This window comes from Aquarana catesbeiana, linkage group LG03, assembly GCF_042186555.1.
Source record: "Aquarana catesbeiana isolate 2022-GZ linkage group LG03, ASM4218655v1, whole genome shotgun sequence".
In the NCBI taxonomy this organism is placed as follows: Eukaryota; Metazoa; Chordata; class Amphibia; order Anura; family Ranidae; genus Aquarana; species Aquarana catesbeiana.
The window spans coordinates 640,483,666-640,504,995 of NC_133326.1; the positions used below are offsets into that span (position 1 = coordinate 640,483,666).

A 21,330-nucleotide genomic window follows, 5' to 3' on the forward strand; every position below is an offset into this window, starting at 1 on the left:
GCATTGGCCCACTGGGGTGCTTGGTTTGAAGCCTATTCTGAAAAGGTGAACTAACACCCACCTCTGTGGTTGATGAGCCAACACTGCCCACACAGCTCTATGGGCAGTCCAGGGATTTGAAATCCCTACTCTTCTTTCAGCACTGCTTTCAGGATGGATCAGATCGACTCTCTATGTAGGCACCTTTTCATTTTTGTGAAGAGGTCCTCCTGGCCAGGCTTTAAACCGAGGACTCCAGTGCTGCAACGCAGAAGTGCTAAACACTCACTTTTTAACCACTTCCTACTGGGCACTTTTACCCCCTTCCTTCCCAGGCCAATCTTCAGCTTTCAGCGCTGTCACACTTTGAATGACCATTGCGCGGTCATGCAACACTGTACCCAAATGTAATTTTTATTATTTTTTTTCACACAAATAGAGCTTTTTTTGGTGGTATTTAATCATCACTGGGTTTTTTATTTTTTGCTAAGCAAACCAAAAAGACCAAAGATTAAAAAAAAAAAAAGGTTTTCTTAGTTTCTATTAAATGTTTTTGCAAACAGTTAATTTTTCTCCCTCACTGTTGGGCACTGATAGACTGCACTGATGGGCACTGATGGGCACTGATGGGCAGCACTGATGGGCACTGATTTGCTGCACTGATTGGCATCACTGATGAGCACAGATTGGCACTGATAGGCAGCACTGATGGGCACTGTTGGGGCTTCACTGATCATCATGACACTAATCATCAGTACCCTGATGATTAGTGCAGATGTCTCCTCTCACACTGGCTGGATACTGACTTTCTCCAAGGAATGCCCATAACCAATAAGTGTGTTTACATCGTGGTCAGCTGTGATTGGACACAGCTGATCACGTGGTAAAGAGCCGCTGATTGGCTTTTTTACCCCGATCTGTGGTCAGCTGTGTCCGGAGAACACAATCAACTCTGTGATCAAGGCAGGACGTCATATGACGCCCTCCCAGAACTGGCAGACCACACTGTAGCCGACATTTTGCTATAGCTTGGTCGGCAACTGGTTAAAGTGGTTGTAAACCTCAGACATGAAATATGAACAAAGCATATCCCTCTATAGTGTGTACTTGTCTCAATTAAGAGCACTAAGTGTCATTTCTGTCTGCTGCCTCATTCCCCCTGCTATAGGCATAAGTCACTTCTGACAAGTTTTCCTGACACCAAGAGAAAAAAAGGTGACAGGGGAGGGAGCTCCAGCTGATTGACAGTCTCAGCTCTGTTCCTATGTGCTGAGTGAAGGGGGGTGTGTCCCTTCCCTCCAATCAGCTTTCAGAGCTCTTCTCACTGAGCTCTGAGGAGTGTGACTTCAGCTCTCCGCCCCCTTTTTTCTGAACTCTCAGACAAGCTTTAACTATTCAGCACTTTGAACAGATGTAGAGAAGAGAAGACTGCACATAAACAAGTACATCTTATGTTGGAAGATATGTTTAATCTCTGTGTATCACCTGAGGACAGTAACTGGATAAATGTAAAGGTTTACAATCACTTTAAGGTTGCAAGTTCTACATTATGTGGGTTTCTGCTGGGCACTCCAGTTTCCTCCCACACTTCCCAGACATGCTGGTAACATGATTGGCTGTAGTATGTGTGTGTATATATCCATGGGAGGTAGGGACTTGAGATTGTAAGCTCCTTGAGGACACGGACTGGTGTGAATATACAGTACATGGAAAGAATTGCCTAAATTTTCGGTGTTATATACACCTCTGATAAATAAATAAAAACTGCTCTGGAATATAAAAGGTAGCCTACATTTGTATATGTGGCCAACCTTTGGCTGACTTTAGGTAACAATTAGGCACTAAATAAACATATAACAAAATGTGATGCCTGTCACACATTCCTAACACCCGCCAACTGATTTCTGATGTCTGGAGCTGAAAGAGCTTAACCACCTAAGGACCGGAAGATTTGCCCCCTTCATGCCATTTTTTGCGATACGGCACTGCGTCGTTTTAACTGACAATTGCGCGGTCGTGCGACGCTGTACCCAAACAAAATTGATGTCCTTTTTTTCCCACAAATAGAGCTTTCTTTTGGTGGTATTCGATCACCTCTGCGTTTTTTATATTTTACGCTGTAAACAAAAAAAGAGCGACAATTTTGAAGAAAACCCAATATTTGTTACTTTTTGCTATAATAAATATTCCCCCCCCCCCCAAAAAAAAAAATAAAAACAAAAAAAAAAAATGTCTTCATCAGTTTAGGCCAATATGTATTCTTCTACATATTTTTGGTTAAAAAAAAAATTGCAATAAGTATATATTGATTGGTTTGCGCAAAAGTTATAGTGTCTACAAAATAGGGGATATATTTATGGCATTTTTATTATTACTTTTTTTTTTACTAGTATTGGCGGCGATCTGCGATTTTTAGCGGGACTGCGACATTGCAGCGGACAGATCGGACACTTTTGACACTTTTTCGGGACCACTGACATTTATACAGCAATCAGAGCTAAAAATAGCCACTGATTACTGTATAAATGACACTGGCAGGGAAGGGGTTAACACTAGGGGGCAATAAAGGGGTTAAATGTGTTCCCTGGGAGGTGTTTCTAACTGTGGGGTGGAGGGGATTGACTGGGAATACAGAGAGATCGCTGCTCCTGATCACTAGGGACAGCAGATCTCTCTACTTCCCTGACAAAACAGGGATCTGTCTGTTTACATTGACAAATTCCCGTTCTGGCTCTCAAAGGAGCGATCACGGGTGGCCGGCGTGCTCGCATGCCCCCCCTATACCCCTTAAAGCTGGTCGGCAAGTAGTTAAAGAAACTCCAGCCAATTTTTTTTTTTCTAAGTTTTAAATATAGTGGAGAAGGGTTAGACCCTTTGTCAATTTTATTTTGCTGTCTGTTTCCTCCCTTACTGAGTAGGGATGAGATTGGGGTTTGCCACTTTCATGGGTTAGCAGTAAATCCCCGAGATTCACAAAGTTACATACAGGCATACCCCACTTTTAGTTACACAATGGGGTTTATTTACTAAAGCTGGAAAGTGCAAAATCAGGCTCACTTCTGCATACAAACCAATGAGCTTCTAACCCCAGCTTGTTCAATGAAGCTTTGGTAATACAATCAGGAAGCTGATTGGTTTCTATGCAGAAGTGAGCCAGATTTTGCACTTTCCAGCTTTAGTAAATAAACCCCATTGTGTACTTAAAAGTGGGGTAAGCCTGTAGTTCCCTATTGCATGCTTCTACTGCAATAAAGAGCTTGTCTGCCCGCAGGTTTTTTCTTCTTATTTAAACCACTTCAGCTCCGGAAGGTTTTACCCCCTTCATGACTAGGCCATTGTTTGCTATTCAGCTCTGCGCAACTTTAACTGGTAATTGCACATTGTCATGCAACATTGTACACAAACAAAATTTATATCATTATTTTCACACAAATAGAGCTTTCTTTTGGTTGGTATTTGATCACCACTGAGTCTTTTATTACATAAAGAAAAGACCAACAATTTAGAAAAAAAAAACTATTTTCTACAAGTTACCAGTTTAGAGTTACAGAGGCGATACCTCACATGTGTGGTTTGAACAGCGTTTATATATGTGGGCGTGACCTACGTATGCTTTCACCACCACACACGAGCTTGGGGGGATGGGGGCGCTTAGAATTTTTTTTTTATTATTTATTTTATTCTATTTTTTTTTTTATTTTTACACTGACCCTTTAATCTTTTGATTTTATCTACCACTTTTATTGCTATCGTAAGAAATGTAAGCATCCCTTGCGATAGCAATACAGCATGACAGGTCCTCTTTATGGAGAGATCTGGTGTCTATAGGACCACAAATCTCTCCTTGACCTTTAAAAGCAAAAGGTAATAAAAAAAAAAAGATTTTTGCTCTTTTGCTTTAACAAAAAAGCACAAAAAAGCACCCCTTGGTGCCACCCGGGCTATTTTTTTACTTGTAGAGAATCACCGGCTGGAAAAAAAAACAATGCCGGGGTTATATGGCATATTGCTGCAGCCATAACCCCGGTATTCCATTTGCCGACCAGGAGGTCATTTGTCTCTGGCCCGGTCGGCAAGTGATTAAGGTGACTATACACTAGTAGAATTTTGTTTAAAAATGTTTCACAGCATTCATTTAATGTACTGATTATTAGTGGAATCAAATTGATGTCCATTTGGACCGCAGTGATGAGAACATTCCAAGGAGGGGGATGGAAACATTTTCTCAAACTAACAAATTTCTAACAATTAATGTGCTTTCTGTTCGGTAAAGTCCATTCTTTCCAAAGTTGAATGTTAAAAGCTAATAAAGTTGTTGAAAGAACTGAAAATTTTCAGATGAATTTGTGTATAAATTTTTGTTGGAAAATTTGATGGGAAATCTATTAGTGTATAGCCAGCTTTTTTATATTATCCAGAATTTATAAAGAGCCAACAGTTTATGTAGCACTTTACAATATAAAGGGAGACAATACAGTTACTATTTAATAAAAGACAAGAGGGCTAAGAAGCCCCTGCTCAGAAGAGCTTACAATCTAATAGGGTGGGGCAAGTGGTACAAAAGGTTGTAACTGTGGGGGATGAGCTGATGGAAGTGATAAAAGATTAGTTGGAGGTGTGATAGGCTTCCCTGAAGAGATGAGTTTTCAGGGATCGCCTAAAGGCAGCCAGAGTAGGAGATAGCTGGACAGATTGAGGTAGAGAGTCCCACAGGATGGGAGAGGCTCAGGAGAAGTCCTGGAGAAAAGCATGGGAGGAGGAGACAAGGGAGATGGAGAGCAGGAGGTCTTTGAAGGAGCGGAGAGGGTGGTTTGGGTAATATTTGGAGATTGGTGATGTAGCTCGGGGCAGAGTTGTGGCTACCTTTGTATGTTGTGGTTAGTATTTGGATTTAATTTGCAGGGCAATTGGGAGCCACTGTAGGGATTGGCGGAGAGGGGTGGCAGAGCTTGGTAAGGTGGATAAGTCTGGCAGCAGCATTCATGATAGACTGAAGAGGGGATAACCTATGGAGAGGTAATCCAATGAGAAGGGAGTTGCATTAGTCAAGGTGAGAGATAACAAGAGAGTGAATGAGGAGCTTGGTGCTTTCATTAGTTAAAAAAGGGCGAATTTTAGAGATGTTACGGAAGTGAAGTCTACAAGCTTTTGACAATGATTGGATTTGGGGCCTTACGAAGCCGTGTGCATGGGCCCATAGAAAACCATACAACTGCATTCAGATTAGTTAAAAAAAAAAAAGATTTACTGATAAAAACGTCATGTTTATCACGGTGGTGTAGAGGAGCCTATATAGTAAATATCACATTTGACTTTATTGTGCAACATTGATAACTCAGTCCATCATCAACCCATTACCATTGTACCGGAGACAAATATAATGCTGCACTTTAAGTTTTTCTGGCAGGCAGTTTTTGGGTCTTTTTGACTCCTCCGCCATAACCTGATTGGTTATCCTGTCTCAGACTCTCAGAGGAGTAAAGCAGATGGACTCTCTGGTCCTCCCAGCACTTTGTCCATCCTGGCAGCTGGGTTTCTTTTCTGTCACCTCTCGGTGTAAGGGACATCTGGTTTGCAGTAAGCAGATGTGATGATGGGGATGGGAAGCTGAGTAAACAGTGCTGGGGGGGGAAGGGGCCCATTGGAGTGAAATATGTCAGGAATTCAGCCCCCCCCCATGGTGATGTCCTCATTAGCCTTCTTCTATAAAGTAGCCCCTCCACTCTGTGCCTCTTTCTAATGCAAACTAACTGGCAACATGTGAAGCGTGTAGAGCTTCCATACCCTGCCATACATGGAGCTAGGTCCGCTATTGTTCATAGAGCCCCACTAAAGCTGGCTATATACTAGAAGTTCTTCAAACAAACTTCAAATTCTTTTCATTTTCATTCATTTTAGTTTCCTACTAGCAATCGATTTTAGAATGAATGGAATTTCCAAAATGAAAACCATACATTTCGAAATGTATTTGTTCGAGAAAAAATTTCCATCTTGCGCCTTCAATTTTCTCAGCACTGTGGTTGAAAATGAACACTGATTTGATCCCACTGATGATTAGAAAATCAAATGAACGCAATTAAAAGAAAACATTTTTAACAAAATTCTACTAGTGCATGGCCAGTTTTAGGCGAGGTTTACCCCTGTGCATCTGCATTTTCCTGTGTTTTTCATGCATATTTTCAAGCTACATTCACACTTGATCAAAGCATATGCAGGAGATTTTACTTTTTTTTTTTTTTGCACTTTTTGCATTTTTTTCACTAGTTCTGGAGCAATGGGGGAGATTTACTAAAACAGGAGAGTGCAAAATCTGGTGTAGCTGTACACAGTAGCCAATCAGCTTCTAACTGCAGCTTGTTCAATGAAACTTTGTCGATAAAATCTGGAAGCTGATTGGTTTATATGCAGAGCTGAACTAGATTTTGCACTCTCCTTTTTTAGTAAATAACCCCCAATGTGTGACATAGGAGTTTCTTTTGGAGTAGAATTGTGCATTTATGGCAAAAATACTTCTATTAACCACTTCCCGCCCGGCCTATAGCAAAATGACAGCCGGGCGGTGGTTCAGTTATCCTGATTGGGCGTCATATGACGTCCAGCAGGATAACAGCCGCCGCGCGCCCGTGGGTGCGCGCATCACAGTGATCAGTGGTGCGGTGTGTCAGTCTGATACACCGCTACACCGATCTCAGTAAAGAGCCTCCAATGGATGCTCTATACCACGTGATCAGCTGTGTCCAATCACGGCTGATCACGATGTAAACAGGAAGAGCCGTTGATCGGCTTTTCCTCACTCGCATCTGACAGGCGCGAGTAGAGGAGAGCCGATCGCCAGCTCTCCTGACAGGGGGGGTCTGCGCTAATTGTTTATCAGCGGAGCCCCCCCCCCCCGGATGCCTACACTGGACCACTAGGGAAGCCGCCAGGTCCACCAGGGAGGCCCCCAGCATGTGGATGGCCAGGTATGTACCCCATGGCCATCCACATATAAAAAAATATGCCCAATACATGCCAATCAACTGGCAACATTATGGATCAGTACAGACAAGTGATGCCCAGCAATGCCACCCATCAGTGTCATAAGTGCCACTCATCAGTGACCATCAGTGCCACCTCTCAGTGCCCACCCATGCCCATCAGTGCCCACCTATCAGTGACCATCAGTGCCCACCCGTGCCACCTATCAGTGCCACCCATAAGTACCCATCAGTGCCACCCATAAGTACCCAGCAGTGCCACCTATGAGTGCCCATCAGTGCCGCCTATGAGTGCCCATCAGTGCCGCATATCAGTGCCACCTATTAGTGCCCATCAGTGCCACCTATCAGTGCCACCTCATCTGTGCCATCTCATTGGTGCCACCTCATCAGTGCCCATCGGTGCCGTCTTATCAGTGCCCGTCAGTGCAGCCATATCAGTGCCCGGTATTGAAGAAGAAAACTTACTTATTAACAAAAAATGTTAACAGAAACAAAGAAAAACTTTTTTTTTCAAAATTTTCGGTCTTTTTTAGACACACCATAGATGGTGTGAATATTTTTCCTTCAACCATGGGTTTTGAAACCATCACCACCCTCCTGCCGAGACATTGTGTTCTCCTGGCAGAGGCAGCTTCCCCAAACAACCCAACCCCCCTGCCGGGGGAACACAAATAAGACAGTGATTATTGCTTGAGGCTGTAGCAGACACCTGCGATAATCGCAAGTAAGTCCATTAGGCTGGTTGTACCCAAGTTAATTGATCAATCAACTTGGTACATTCAGCCTGCCCATACATGGTTCAAATCTCAGCCGGTTCCTGCTGAACCTGCCAAAATTCAAACCATCTATGGCCGGCCTTAGTGTCAGGTTGCCTGCTGCACTGTCACCGTCATTACTAGTATAATAAAATAAAATTCTAGTATATATACCAAAGTTTGTAGATGCTATAACTTTCACGCAAACCAATTAATATACAATTGGCATTTAATATAGGAAGGTTCTCCCAGTGGGGTTTTTTCGCGGCAGGGTTAGTAGATTAAAGAAATAAATTGTTAAAAAGGGTTCTTTATTGAAAAGTTATCATCGTAACATGAACACATTGCCATTAAAATATGAGATCTGGTCAGGGTATATATTGCCATTCAAAAGTACACCAAGAATGCAAACATAAAATTATACACAGCATTATGTATCAAATGTCTGTTATATAGGATTTCCGACGCGTTTCGACCTGAATAGTCAAGGTTTTCCTCAGGGGATTGGTTTGCTGTTAAAAAATTGTATTTTTAGCATTTTAATTATCAACATATTAAACAAAGTGTCAGAGAGCTCACCTGGCTGGTCACGGTGCTGGTGCGCGCCGGGGAGCGTTGGCGCGCGCGTTCCTGTGCATGCTGCTGTGCATGTCCCTGCAGGCGCTGGTTGGTGTACTGGCGTGCGGGCGCGTGCGTGTGCACAGGTGGGTGTGCGCGCGCGTGCCTGTGAGCGTCGGCTTGCACGTGCGCGCGCTGTTTGGTGCCAATCGGCCTATTTAGGTTTGCCATGCACTCTGCTCGGTTCTGCCTGATCATCAGCTTCCGGTTCCTAGCTTCCCAGTATCTGTCCCAGTGTTCCTGTGTTCCTGATCTCCTGACGACCCGGCTTGCCTCTGACTCTCCTTTGATTGCTGCCCGTACCCGACCTTGGCTTGTTTGACCCTTCTTCTGCCTGCTCCTTTGTACCGTGCTGCCTGCCTGTTGCCGAACTCTGCCTGTACCCGGATCTGTCTGCTTGCTCCTGCTCAGCACCTGTTTGCCTGTGTTCCAGTTCACCATCTGCTGCTTGAAGTTCCTTTTCCATCCAGCACCTGGATCCCTCATCAGGCTCTCTTACCATTCCTTACTCCCGTGCCTCCTGTCCATTCTACCAGGGGCCGCGAGTGGGATACGTACGGGAGACCACCCTCTGCCCAAGCGGACTCACCGGTCTGGTAAGTAAAGTCTGATGCCCCGTACACATGGTCGGACATTGATCGGACATTCCGACAACAAAATCCTAGGATTTTTTCCGACGGATGTTGGCTCAAACTTGTCTTGCATACACACGGTCACACAAAGTTGTCAGAAAATCCGATCGTTCTGAACGCGGTGACGTAAAACACGTACGTCGGGACTATAAACAGGGCAGTAGCCAATAGCTTTCATCTCTTTATTTATTCTGAGCATGCGTGGCACTTTGTGCGTCAGATTTGTGTACACACGATCGGAAATTCCGACAACGGATTTTGTTGTTGGAAAATTTTATAGCCTGCTCTCAAACTTTGTGTGTCGGAAAATCCGATGGAAAATGTGTGATGGAGCCTACACACGGTCGTAATTTCCGACAACAAGGTCCTATCACACATTTTCCGTCGGAAAATCCGACCATGTGTACGGGGCATGACACAAAGAGGGTTTTTGATGTGTATATGAGAAATTTGAATGGGATATAATTACCAATAAAAGGTATACATTGAAAGTCTCCTAACCAGAGTTCCTCTAAAATCGGTTGGATGATCCCAAGTGTTTTTTGGCCACTCGCATTCCAAGTGGGATACCGCATCACCCATTATGTCCTACAAGGAGTCACACTGACGAGTACCTACTGAGGTCTTTCCCATGCTATACACTTGGCATTTTTTTTTTTTTTTTTTTTTACCAAAGACATGTATCAGAATACATTTTGGCCTAAATTTATGTAGAAATTAGATTTTTAATTTTTTTTTTATTGGATATGTTTTTTTATTTTTTGTATTTTTGGTCTTTTTTCTTTTATATACTAAAAAAAGCAGTGGTGATCAAATGCCACCAAAAGAACGCCCTATTTGTGTGAAAAAAAGACATAAATTTTATTTGGGCACAGTGTGGCATGACTGCGCACTTGCCGTTAAAGTAGCGCAGTGCTGATTAACAAAAAATAACCTGGGCATGAAGGGGGTAAAATCTTCCGGCGCTCAAGTGATTAATAAAGGAAACACTAGAGGGCACCAACTAAGTGCAGTATATATGAAAAGAATATAAAAAAATCACAAGTGGCAGCTTACAAGATGCATAAGAATAACAGCATGCCATCCACCGAGTGCAGTTTGCTGTTGAGCCTCAGTGTGTCTTCAGGAACCAGGAAGCAGATGTCGCTGTCGGGAGCGATGTAGGACACAAGAAAAAAAACTGGAAATCCTGGAGCCACCCTGGAGCGCATAGACTGCTCAGGGCTGGAAGTGACGTCACATTTGGGGTGTGTGGAGCGTGGCTACATGTTTCACAGCGTAACTGCTCCTTTTTCAAGCATTGCCACCCAAATGCACTTTGCTAACGCTTGTGCGATGGCACACACCCAAAACAGTGAGGTTGATTTACTAAACCTGGAGAGTGCAAAATCTGGTGCAGCTCCGCATAGAAACCAATCCGCTTCCAGTTTTTTTTTTTTGACAAAGCGTAATTGAACAAGCTGAAGTTAAAAGCTGATTGGTTTCTATGCACAGCTGCACCAGATTTTGCACACCAGTTTTAGTAAATCAACCCCATTGCAACAGAATACAGTGAGCTTTGGTGCAACATGAATAAAAAAAAAAAAAAAAAAAAAAAAAGAAGGGTCATGCATTGTGTCATGCACTGCTTTTGTGCGATTTTTGCGCATTCATTGAAATCAATGGGCTGTCCTAGACATGATGCAAGAAATTGTGCTTCAATGTGTGCGCACACTCGTTCTGCGTAGGCATTTTTGCAGGGGTTTTTTTTTGTGCTTTTATCATGCATTTTTCGTGTGTTTTGAAAAATGCACCACCTCCCACGAAATGCAGCGCACACACCTATTTTCCAAATTGCACAGGTGAGAACAAGCCCCATAGACAATAACCAAATTCCTCTTGTTGTCACACAATGGCCAAAGTACAACAAATCGCAGAGGTGCAAATGAGGATTAATGATAATCATAGCACATAGTCAGCAACACACCTACCGAATAGTACTGTGGGGTCCAGAAAAAACATTTCCGCTATGCTGCAGAATATATTACAACTAATGTTGTATTCATCTTGTCCAAATTTTTACTTGCATTGATGTTTACATCCTGAATCCTGCTGATAGATGTGTGTTCAATTTTACTTCCAGCGACAGTGCGTTCCCATAATGCACCTGTACCATACTGGGTGTATACAGGCATGTCTGTGCAGCACACGTTAATGCAAATATTTTTTTTTTGGATGAGTTTTAACCTCTCCATAGCTCCAGTCCTGCTAGTAGATAAACATCAGAAACAACAGAATTCTAGCCCAATGCCAGTCATTTTTTTTTTTTTAATTTTGAACAGTTAAAGATAAACTCCGGGCACAAAATCATACTGGAATACTGCAAAGATTTGGAAGAAATACACACAGCGCACTAGGAAAACAGCTACATACACAGATAGAATGCAGATAGGGGAACTGTTTTAGTGTTTCTGTCCATCCAGTCCTGTTTTAGAGGCACACTCCCACAGTGCAATGTCCATTTTTTTAATTGCAGGATCGGCCTTTACCACAAGTCGAACGATTTCTCATGAACGGACCTGCTGGAAAATTTCCATTCGATCGGCATTTGCAGCCAATTGGCTGCAGCACTGATCAGTGTACTCTGAGGGCAGGGGAGTCCCGCTGTCGGAATGCAATAGCACAGTGGGGAGGATCCTTCTCGAATGTGTGGCTGAACAAAAAAAGGAACCATGTATGGCAGGCCTGTCCAAAGTCTGGCCCGTGGGCCAATTGCCACCCGTGTTCTGGTTTAATGTGGCCCCACTGGTAATTTGGATATATATATCTTTTGTGGCCCCCCCAACGAATCGCCATGTGGCACTCCAGGATTCGTTGGGGGGCGGGGCACAAATGATCTATACCGCATTTATCGTTCTGGCAGCCTTGGAGGGGACAGGGAGGGGGGGTGGGACAAGTGCCGTCAGATTAAAAAACAGAAAAATTTTCCTGTTTACACGGCGGCCTCTGTAATGGGAAGTCCCGTCTCCTGGGCTGGCATTGGACGACTGTTCTGTCTATCATAGGAGGCGGGACTTTGTATTAAAGAGGCCGCCGAGTAAACAGGAGATTCTCCTGTATGTAATCTGTTGGCGCTCGTCCCGCCCCTTCCCTGTCCCCTCCGAGACTTCAGATGGGCATCGATCAGGCTGCACTGGTAGCAATAGTGAGGCTGCATTCATGTCAAAAGTGAGGCTGCATTTGAGGCTGCATTCATGTCAAAAGTGAGGCTGCATTCAAGACAATGGTGAGGCTGCATTCATGGCAATGGTGAGGCTGCATTCATGGCAATGGTAAGGCTGCATTCATGCAATGGTGAGGCTGCATTCATGGCAATGGTGAGGCTGCATTTGAGGCTGCATTCATGGCAATGGTGAGGCTGCATTCATGACAATGGTGAGGCTGCATTCATGGCAATGGTAAGGCTGCATTCAAGACAATGGTGAGGCTGCATTCATGGCAATGGTAAGGCTGCATCCATGGCAATGGTGAGGCTGAATTCATGGCAATGGTGAGGCTGCATTCATGGCAATGGTGAGGCTGCATTCATGCAATGGCGAGGCTGCATTTGAGGCTGCATTCATGACAATGGTGAGGCTGCATTCATGGCAATGGTGAGGCTGCATTCATGGCAATGGTGAGGCTGCATTCATGGCAATGGTGAGGCTGCATTCATGCAATGGTGAGGCTGCATTTGAGGCTGCATTCATGACAATGGTGAGGCTGCATTCATGGCAATGGTGAGGCTGCATTCATGCAATGGTGAGGCTGCATTCATGGCAATGGTGAGGCTGCATTCATGCAATGGTGAGGCTGCATTTGAGGCTGCATTCATGGCAATGGTGAGGCTGCATTCATGACAATGGCGAGGCTGCATTCATGACAATGGCGAGGCTGCATTCATGACAATGGCGAGGCTGCATTCATGGCAATGGTGAGGCTGCATTCAAGGCAATGAGGAGGCTGCATTCAAGGCAATGAGGAGGCTGCATTCATGACAATGGTGAGGCTGCATTCATGACAATGGGAAGGCTGCATTCATGGCAATGGTGAGGCTGCATTCATGGCAATGGTGAGGCTGCATTCAGAGGCTGCATTCAGAGGCTGCATTCAGAGGCTGCATTCATGACAATGGCGAGGCTGCATTCATGGCAATGGTGAGGCTGCATTCAAGGCAATGAGGAGGCTGCATTCATGGCAATGGTGAGGCTGCATTCATGGCAATGGTGAGGCTGCATTCATGACAATGGGAAGGCTGCATTCATGGCAATGGTGAGGCTGCATTCATGGCAATGGTGAGGCTGCATTCAGAGGCTGCATTCAGAGGCTGCATTCAGAGGCTGCATTCATTGCAATGGTGATGCTGCAGATGAGCACTGACTAGGCTGCATTGATGGGCACTGACCCTTATTTAGCTTCACAATTCTTTATTTAATTTTTTTTTCCCTGAAACTTCCCCCTTAAAGTGAAGGTGCGTGTTATATGCCGATAAATACGGTATATCCAAATAACACACCCAAGCTCATCCTTAGACTCATCACCACACACAGCCACAAAGGCAAGAGAATTCCTGTTGGGCAGTGTATTAGTTAATTTGCATTTAATTTTAATGGTTCAAAGAATGTCAGGCAAAATGGTCGGCCCTCACGCATGTTCACTTCATCAAATCTGGCCCTCTGTGAAAAAGGTTTGGACACCCCTGGTCTATGACCAGCTTGAGGTGTGGTGGCCACATTTGTTTCTTTTATTAGGCTGTTTTTTCCTGTATTTCCACCTGTTGATCCTGCCAGTAACACACTTCCTGTCCTAGGGTGACAACACTCATTCACTGTACTGTATCAATGGAGAAGCGGTGTTGTCAGCTATAAACTCCTTTTTCCCATGCTGGGACAAGGTCCTGTGGCACTTTATTGTCACTTTTTGTGCCAACATTACCATAAAAAGAAAAAAGAGCTCTCCACAGTGTGAATCAATTTAAAAGCAACAAAGTTTAGGCAGGCATACAAATCAAGGCTTCACCTGGAGCCGGAATACACGCCACTGTACATGCGCCAACCAGTCGCAGCCATCTTGTTTGTGGGAAAGACCCAAGCTTGCACTGATTTGTATGCTCACCTTTACTACACATATTGTAAATGTCATTCTTTTATTAAACTTTGTTGCTTTTAAATTGATTCACACTATGGAGAGCACTTTTTTTTCTGTTCATCGTAATGTCGGCAAATGTAGCCCCAATGCCCAGCGTATATTTACATAACGGCAAGCACTTTGCAAGGTGTAGTTGCACTCTACAAGAGCAGTTGCTCCAGAGCTTAGTAAATAAGCAGAATCTCTGCTGACTTCCATCATCCAATCATGTGCTAAGAAAAATGCTGTTTTTTTTTTCCTTGCATGTGATTGGGTAGTCTTTGCAAAGTGAAGCTTTACCTTGTTTACTAAGCTCTGGAGCAACTGCACTTTGCAGAGTGCATAGTCTATTTTCCTTTAGTAAATCAACTCCATTGCATCACATACTGCTCTGCCGTAATCCAAGCTGCGGTCCGGGGGCCAGATGTGGCCCTTTGCTTGCCTTTATCAGGCCCCTGGGACACTATTCCTCCCACTGATACAAGGCAATATTCCTTCTAAACCAACAATGGGGCACGATTCCTGTCATTGATACCAACAATAAGGTACTATTTCTACCACCAAACCCAACAATGGGACACTATTCCTCCCACTGACACCACCTTATTCTTTCCATTGACACCAATGATGGGGCACTATTCCTTGCCCTGATCCCAACAATGAGGCACTGCTCCTCCCACTGACACAAATGATGGAACACTATTCCTCCCACAAATAGCAATGATGGCGAACTATTCATCCCAATGACGCTGATGATGGAACGTTATTCCTCTGACAAATAGCAATGATGGGGCACTATTCCACCCACTAATACCAATGATGGGGCACTATTCCTCCCACTAATTCCAATGATGGGGCACTATTCCACCCACTAATACCAATGATGGGGCACTATTCCACCCACTAATACCAATGATGGGGCACTTTTCCACCCACTAATACCAATGATGGGGCACTATTCTACCCACTAATACCAATGATGGGGCACTATTCCACCCACTAATACCAATGATGGGGCACTATTCCACCCACTAATACCAATGATGGGGCACTATTCCTCCCACTAATTCCAATGATGGGGCACTATTCCACCCACTAATACCAATGATGGGGCACTATTCCACCCACTAATACCAATGATGGGGCACTTTTCCACCCACTAATACCAATGATGGGGCACTATTCTACCCACTAATACCAATGATGGGGCACTATTCCACCCACTAATACCAATGATGGGGCACTATTCCACCCACTAATACCAATGATGGGGCACTATTCCACCCACTAATACCAATGATGGGGCACTATTCCACCCACTAATACCAATGATGGGGAACTATTCCTCCCAATGACGCTGATGATGGAACACTATTCCTCTCACAAATAGCAATGATGGGGCACTATTACACCCACTAATACCAATGATGGGACACCATTCCTCCCAATGACGTCAATGATGGAACACTATTCCTCCCACTAATACCAATGATGGGGCACCATTCCACTCACTGACACCAATGATGGGGCACTATCCCACCCACTAATACCAATGATGGGGCACTATTCCTGCCACTAATACCAATGATGGGGCACTATTCCTGCCACTAATACCAATGATGGGGCACTATTTCTCCCACTAATACCAATGATGGGGCACTATTCCTCCCATTGATACCAATAATGGGGCACTATTCCACCCACTAATACTAATGATGGGGTATTGTTTACTTCCATTGGCACCAGGACATTTTCTACTCACACTGGCCAGTCCGGCCCCCTCAAAGTCTGAAGGGCAGTAAACTGGCCCTTTGTTAAGAAAGTATGGAGACCCCTGCTATAGAGAAGAGGTGTCCAAACTTTTCAGGACAAGGGCCACATTGTATATTTTACAAATATTCCCGAGACATAAAAAAAATATCAGTTTTATATATTAATGAACTATACATGAATAAATTCATTTTACTTGGATCTTTTTTGGAATCAGTATGATATGATTCAGAACAAAAGAGAAAGAACTTAAGTAAAACAAAGCAAAGTCCTCCATACATTAGGGTCTACATCAGAGCCCCTTTAAATGAGGGTCTCCATCAGTGTTTCCCTTTACATAAGGGTCCCCATCAGAACCCCCCTTATATCAGAATCCTGCCCTAGTAGTCCCCCCCTTATATTTGGGTCTTCATCCGTGTCCTCCTTACATCATGGTCCCCATCAGCGTCTCTCTTACATCATGGTCCCCATCAGATTCCCCCCTTACATCAGGGTACGTATGGGAGTCCCCCCATTACAACAGTGCCCCCATCAAAGTCCCCCTTCCATCAGGGTCTATATCCGAGCTTCTTCTTACATATAGGTCCCCATCTGGATCCTCAGACTGTGCACACGTACAATTGTGACTCAACCACCTATTTTCAATACCTTTGTGAATGAGCCCACAATACAATGTAAAGCCTATTATATTGGAATATAAATGGTTGATATCTATGTTAGCTGTACTCTCAACATTTTAGTTTTTTCTTCAGGACAGTTCCCAGAGCACCCCTTACATCAGAGTTCCCCTTTACAGCAGAGTCCGCAGCATTCCCCCTTACATCAAAGCACCCCTCCCCCTTAAATCAGGGTTTCTCAGAGGTAAGGGGTTCACTACATTCTCTAAAAAGGGGGGCTATGCTGATCAGAGACTCCCTTACATCAGAGTTACCCTCTACATTAGCGTGTGCAGAGCTTTTAGTGTAAGTGGAAATTCTGCTGACTCAGGTGTAATGGGGAACTCTGCAGACTCAGATGTAAGGGGGGCTCTGGGAACTATGATGTAAGTAGGGACTCGGGTTCAGAGTTCCCCTTTACAACAGAGTCTGCAGTGGAACATCAGAGTCCCCTCTTTAGATCAGAATTCTTAGTGTTCCTCCTTTAATCAGATTTCCCAGTTTTGCCTTATATCAGAGTCTGCAGAGTCCCCCCTTACAGTGTAGGGGAACTCTGTGGATTCAGATGTAAAGGGGAACTCTGCGGATTCAGATGTAAAGGGGAACTCTGCGGATTCAGATGTAAAGGGGAACTCTGCAGATTCAGATGTAAAGGGGAACTCTGTGGATTCAGATGTAAAGGGGAACTCTACGGATTTAGATGTAAAGGGGAACTCTGCGGATTCAGATGTAAAGGGGAACTCTGCGAGTTCAGATGTAAAGGGGATTTCTGCCTATTCAGATATAGGTGGAGACTGTTGTGATTACCTCCATGTGATTAGAAATGTTATTTAATGACAAATATATGAATAGTGTATATTTGAAAAAAAAATTGCAGTGTGCCACTAAAGCGTCTGGGTTTGACTTGAAGAAAAGGTGGCAACCCTAGTCTGTCTACATGCAGCTCCTAGGCTGATGGAGGCACAGATGGGTGCAGGATGGGTGTCAATCCCTTTCTGAATGAGTCCTTACACCCTCCGTCCATTATGGACTTAGTTCTAGTGAGAAATGGAAATGACACCCAAAGTTTGGTCATATGAATGGCCCACTTTCTTCCCATCCCAAAAAACGAAAGTCTTTATTTCCTGGCAGTAGCAGTCAGTGTCAGTGTGCAGTAATGTGTAGATTTCCTGAGGAATGTGAATAGTATTCCTGTCAGGCCTGGGGAGGAGGACATGTGAAATGAAATGGTGCTGAGAGGGGGAGGGAATCACACAAACACACAAGAGGTGGAGGGAGGCACACTGCTCTATACACAGCACAGGGACCACAACCCAGGGACTGCTGGAGGGAGGCACAACACACAACTGACTGACTCCTGGACCCGGGGTTAGTAATAGTAATGTGTATGATAATCTTCTCACTATTGTGTACATGGTCCTGACAGGAAAGCTTTCATTGCTGTGTGCTATCAGCCCAGACTGCTTTGGGTTACACCTAATAGTTCGCTCTCTGTATGTAGTCTGGCCATGTGTGCATTGGGGACTCCCCATTTGTTGCTGATTTTGTAGAGACAGGTTGTCCAGATTTGTCTCTGATTGGATTTGTCTCCGGTTTTCAAATCTATCTTTTTTCTTTTATTTCCCTTTCTCGTTTTCACTCTTTTTCTCTTTATTCTTTCTCTCTATTCACCTTTCTCTCTTCTTTTTCTCTCTTCTCTCTCTCCGTTTTTCCTCTCTTCTCTCTCTCCTTTTTTTCTCTCTCTCCCCTTTTTTTCTCTCTTCTCTCTCTCTTTCTCCTTTCTTTTCCTCTTCTCTTTTCGCTATTTAATTTCTCTCTTTCTGCCTCTTTTCGCTAATTTTTTTCCTCTTCTATCTTCTCTCTTTTACTCCTTTCTCTCTCTCCCTCTCCTCTCTCTCCCCCCTCCCCCCTCTCTTTTCTCTCTTCTCTCTACTTTGTTTCTCTCTTCTCTCCCTCTTTTTTTTCTCTTTTCTTTTCCTCTCCTCTTTTCGCTATTTAATTTCTCTCTTTCTCCCTCTTTTCAGTATTTTTTTTCCTCTTCTATCTATTCTCTTTTACTCCTTTCTCTCCCCCCCTCTCTCCCCCCCCCCCCTCTCTCTCAGCCTCTCTCTTTTCTCTCTACTCTTTTTCTCTTCTCTCTTTTTCTCTCTTTACGCTCTCTTTTTTTTCTCTCTTCTCTCTCTCCTCTTGTTCTCTCTTCTCTCTCTCATTTTTTCCCTCTTCTCTCTCTCCTTTTTTCTCTCTCTCTCTCTTTTTTCTCCTTTCTTTTCCTCTCCTCTTTTTGCTATTTCATTTCTCTCTTTCTCCCTCTTTTCACTCATTTTTTCCCTTCTATACTCTCTCTTTTACTCCTTTCTCTCTCCCCCCCCTCTCTCTCTCTCTCTCTCTCTCTCTCTCTCTCTCCCCTCTCTCTCTCTCTCTCTTATCTCTCTCCCCCTCTCTTTTCTCTTTCCTCTTTTTCTCTGTTCTCTCTCTCCTCCTTTTCTTTCTTCTCGCCTTTTTTTCTCTCTTCTCTCTCTTTCTCCTTTCTTTTCCTCTCCTCTTTTTGCTATTTAATTTCTCTATTTCTCCCTCTTTTCACTCATTTTTTTCTCTTCTATCTGCTCTCTTTTACTCCTTTCTCTCTCTCCCCCTCTCTTTCTCTCCCCCCCTCCCTCCCCCCTCCCCCCTCTCTCCCCCTCTCTCTCTCCCCCTCTCTCTCTCCCCCCTCTTTCTCCCCCTCTCTCTCTCTCCCCCCTCTCTCTCCCCCTCCCTCTCTCCCCCTCTCTCTCTCTCTCTCTCTCTCTCTCTCCCCCCCTCTCTCTCCCCCCTCTCTCTCTCTCTCTCTCTCTCTCTCTCCTCTCTCTCCCCCTCTCTCTCCCTCTGTCCCCCTCCCTCTCCCCCCTCTGTCCCCCTCTGTCCCCCTCTGTCCCCCTCCCTATCCCCCCTCTCTCTATCTCCCTCCCCCTCTCCCCCCTCTCCCCCACACTCTTTCCCCCTCCCCCCTCTCTCTTTTCTCATTTCACTCTCCAATTTCTCTTTCTCCCTCTTTTATTTATTTTTCTATTCTCTCTTTTCTTTTTTTGCTCTCCTCTTTTTTCTCTCTTTATTTTTTCTTTCTCTTATATTTCTTATTACTGCAGAGTGTTGTACCTTGTTACCTATGGACTAATGAGCTTGCAAAAGTCTGAACAAAAGCAATCTTCCTCTTTGAACAACTATCTGTAGATACTAATATTGTACAGGAGTATACTGTATATCAGCCATTCCAAACCAGGGTTTCTCCAGAGGTTTCTAGCAGTTTCCAGAGCAATCAGCACATTTTGCCCCTTAGATAAGCGATCACTGACACCACTAATCTTTAGCTATCTGTAAGCTAGGGGCATATTTACTATTCAACACAAAGGTAAGAAGCATTTTTTTCTGATGACCACCAATATACAAGGAGGACCCTTCTGACCATCATTGCAAGGTAGGGGCTTTGTCCACTGACCATCAATGTACAAGGGGTGGGGGGTGGGGGGGGGGGGGGTCCTTCTCCACTGACCATCAGTATACAATGGGGGCTTCTCCACTGATCATCAATGTACAAGGGGGGGGGCTTCTCCACTGACCTTTACTGTTCAAGGGGGTCCTTCTCCACTGACCATCAGTGTACAAGGCGGGCTTCTCCACTGACCATCAATGTACAAGGGGGGCCCTTCCGACCATCATTGCAAGGTAGGGGCTTTGTCCACTGACCAACAATGTACAAGGGAGGCTTCTCCACTGACCAACAATGTACAAGGGGGGCTTCTCCACTGACCCACAATGTACAAGGGGGGCTTCTCCACTGACCAACAATGTACAAGGGGGGCTTCTCCACTGACCAATAATGTACAAGGGGGGCTTCTCCACTGACCAACAATGTACAAGGGGGGCTTCTCCACTGACCAATAATGTACAAGGGGGGCTTCTCCACTGACAAACAATATACAAGGGGGGCTTCTCCACTGACCAACAATGTACAAGGGGGGCTTCTCCACTGACCAACAATGTACAAGGGGGGCTTCTCCACTGACCAACAATGTACAAGGGGGGCTTCTCCACTGACCAACAATGTACAAGGGGGGTCCTTCTCCGCTGACCAACAATGTACAAGGGGGGCTTCTCCACTGACCAACAATGTACAAGGGGGGGTCCTTCTCCACTGACCAACAATGTACAAGGGGGGTCCTTCTCCACTGACAAACAATGTACAAGGGGGGTCCTTCTCCACTGACAAACAATGTACAAGGGGAGTCCTTGTACACTGACAAACAATGTACAAGGGGGGTCCTTCTCCACTGACCAACAATGTACAAGGGGGTCCTTCTCCGCTGACCAACAATGTACAAGGGGGGCTTCTCCACTGACCAACAATGTACAAGGGGGGTCCTTCTCCACTGACAATGTACAAGGGGGTCCTTCTCCGCTGACAAACAATGTACAAGGGGGTCCTTCTCCGCTGACCAACAATGTACAAGGGGGGCTTCTCCACTGACCAACAATGTACAAGGGGGGTCCTTCTACACTGACAAACAATGTACAAGGGGGGTCCTTCTCCACTGACCAACAATGTACACGGGGGGTCCTTCTTCACTGACCATTACTGTACAAGGGGGGGCTTCTCCACTGACCGGCAAAATACAAGGGGGCCCTTTTCCACTGACTTTATTTTCTGACTATAATTATAATTTGTTTAATTTTATTATCACTAAGAATAAATATTACTGGCTGCTTTATACACCAAGTCCACCACTTTCTTTATTCTTTTATTTATTCTTATATCTGCAAC

General features: G+C 44.6%; 1 protein-coding gene and 1 long non-coding RNA gene across 4 annotated transcripts in view; one reads left to right on the forward strand and one right to left on the reverse strand.

The window, feature by feature from the left end:
* LOC141133272 (uncharacterized) overlaps positions 1–11,579 on the reverse strand; it is a 49,332-nt gene extending 37,753 nt beyond the window's left edge. Inside the window, exon 1 of the long non-coding RNA XR_012243033.1 lies at positions 10,935–11,579. This is a non-coding gene — a long non-coding RNA (uncharacterized lncRNA). The remainder of the gene's footprint in view (positions 1–10,934) is intronic.
* Positions 1–21,330, forward strand: part of P2RY11 (purinergic receptor P2Y11) — a 142,978-nt gene that overhangs the window by 71,022 nt on the left and 50,626 nt on the right. The window contains exon 1 of one of the 3 annotated variants that reach the window (XM_073622544.1): positions 17,747–17,903. The exons of the other annotated variants lie outside the window; for them this stretch is intronic. Within the exon in view, the coding sequence (XP_073478645.1) occupies positions 17,762–17,903 (142 nt within the window). The 5' untranslated portion in view covers positions 17,747–17,761. Of the gene's footprint in view, positions 1–17,746; positions 17,904–21,330 lie in introns of those variants that run through there. 3 annotated transcript variants of the gene reach the window in all.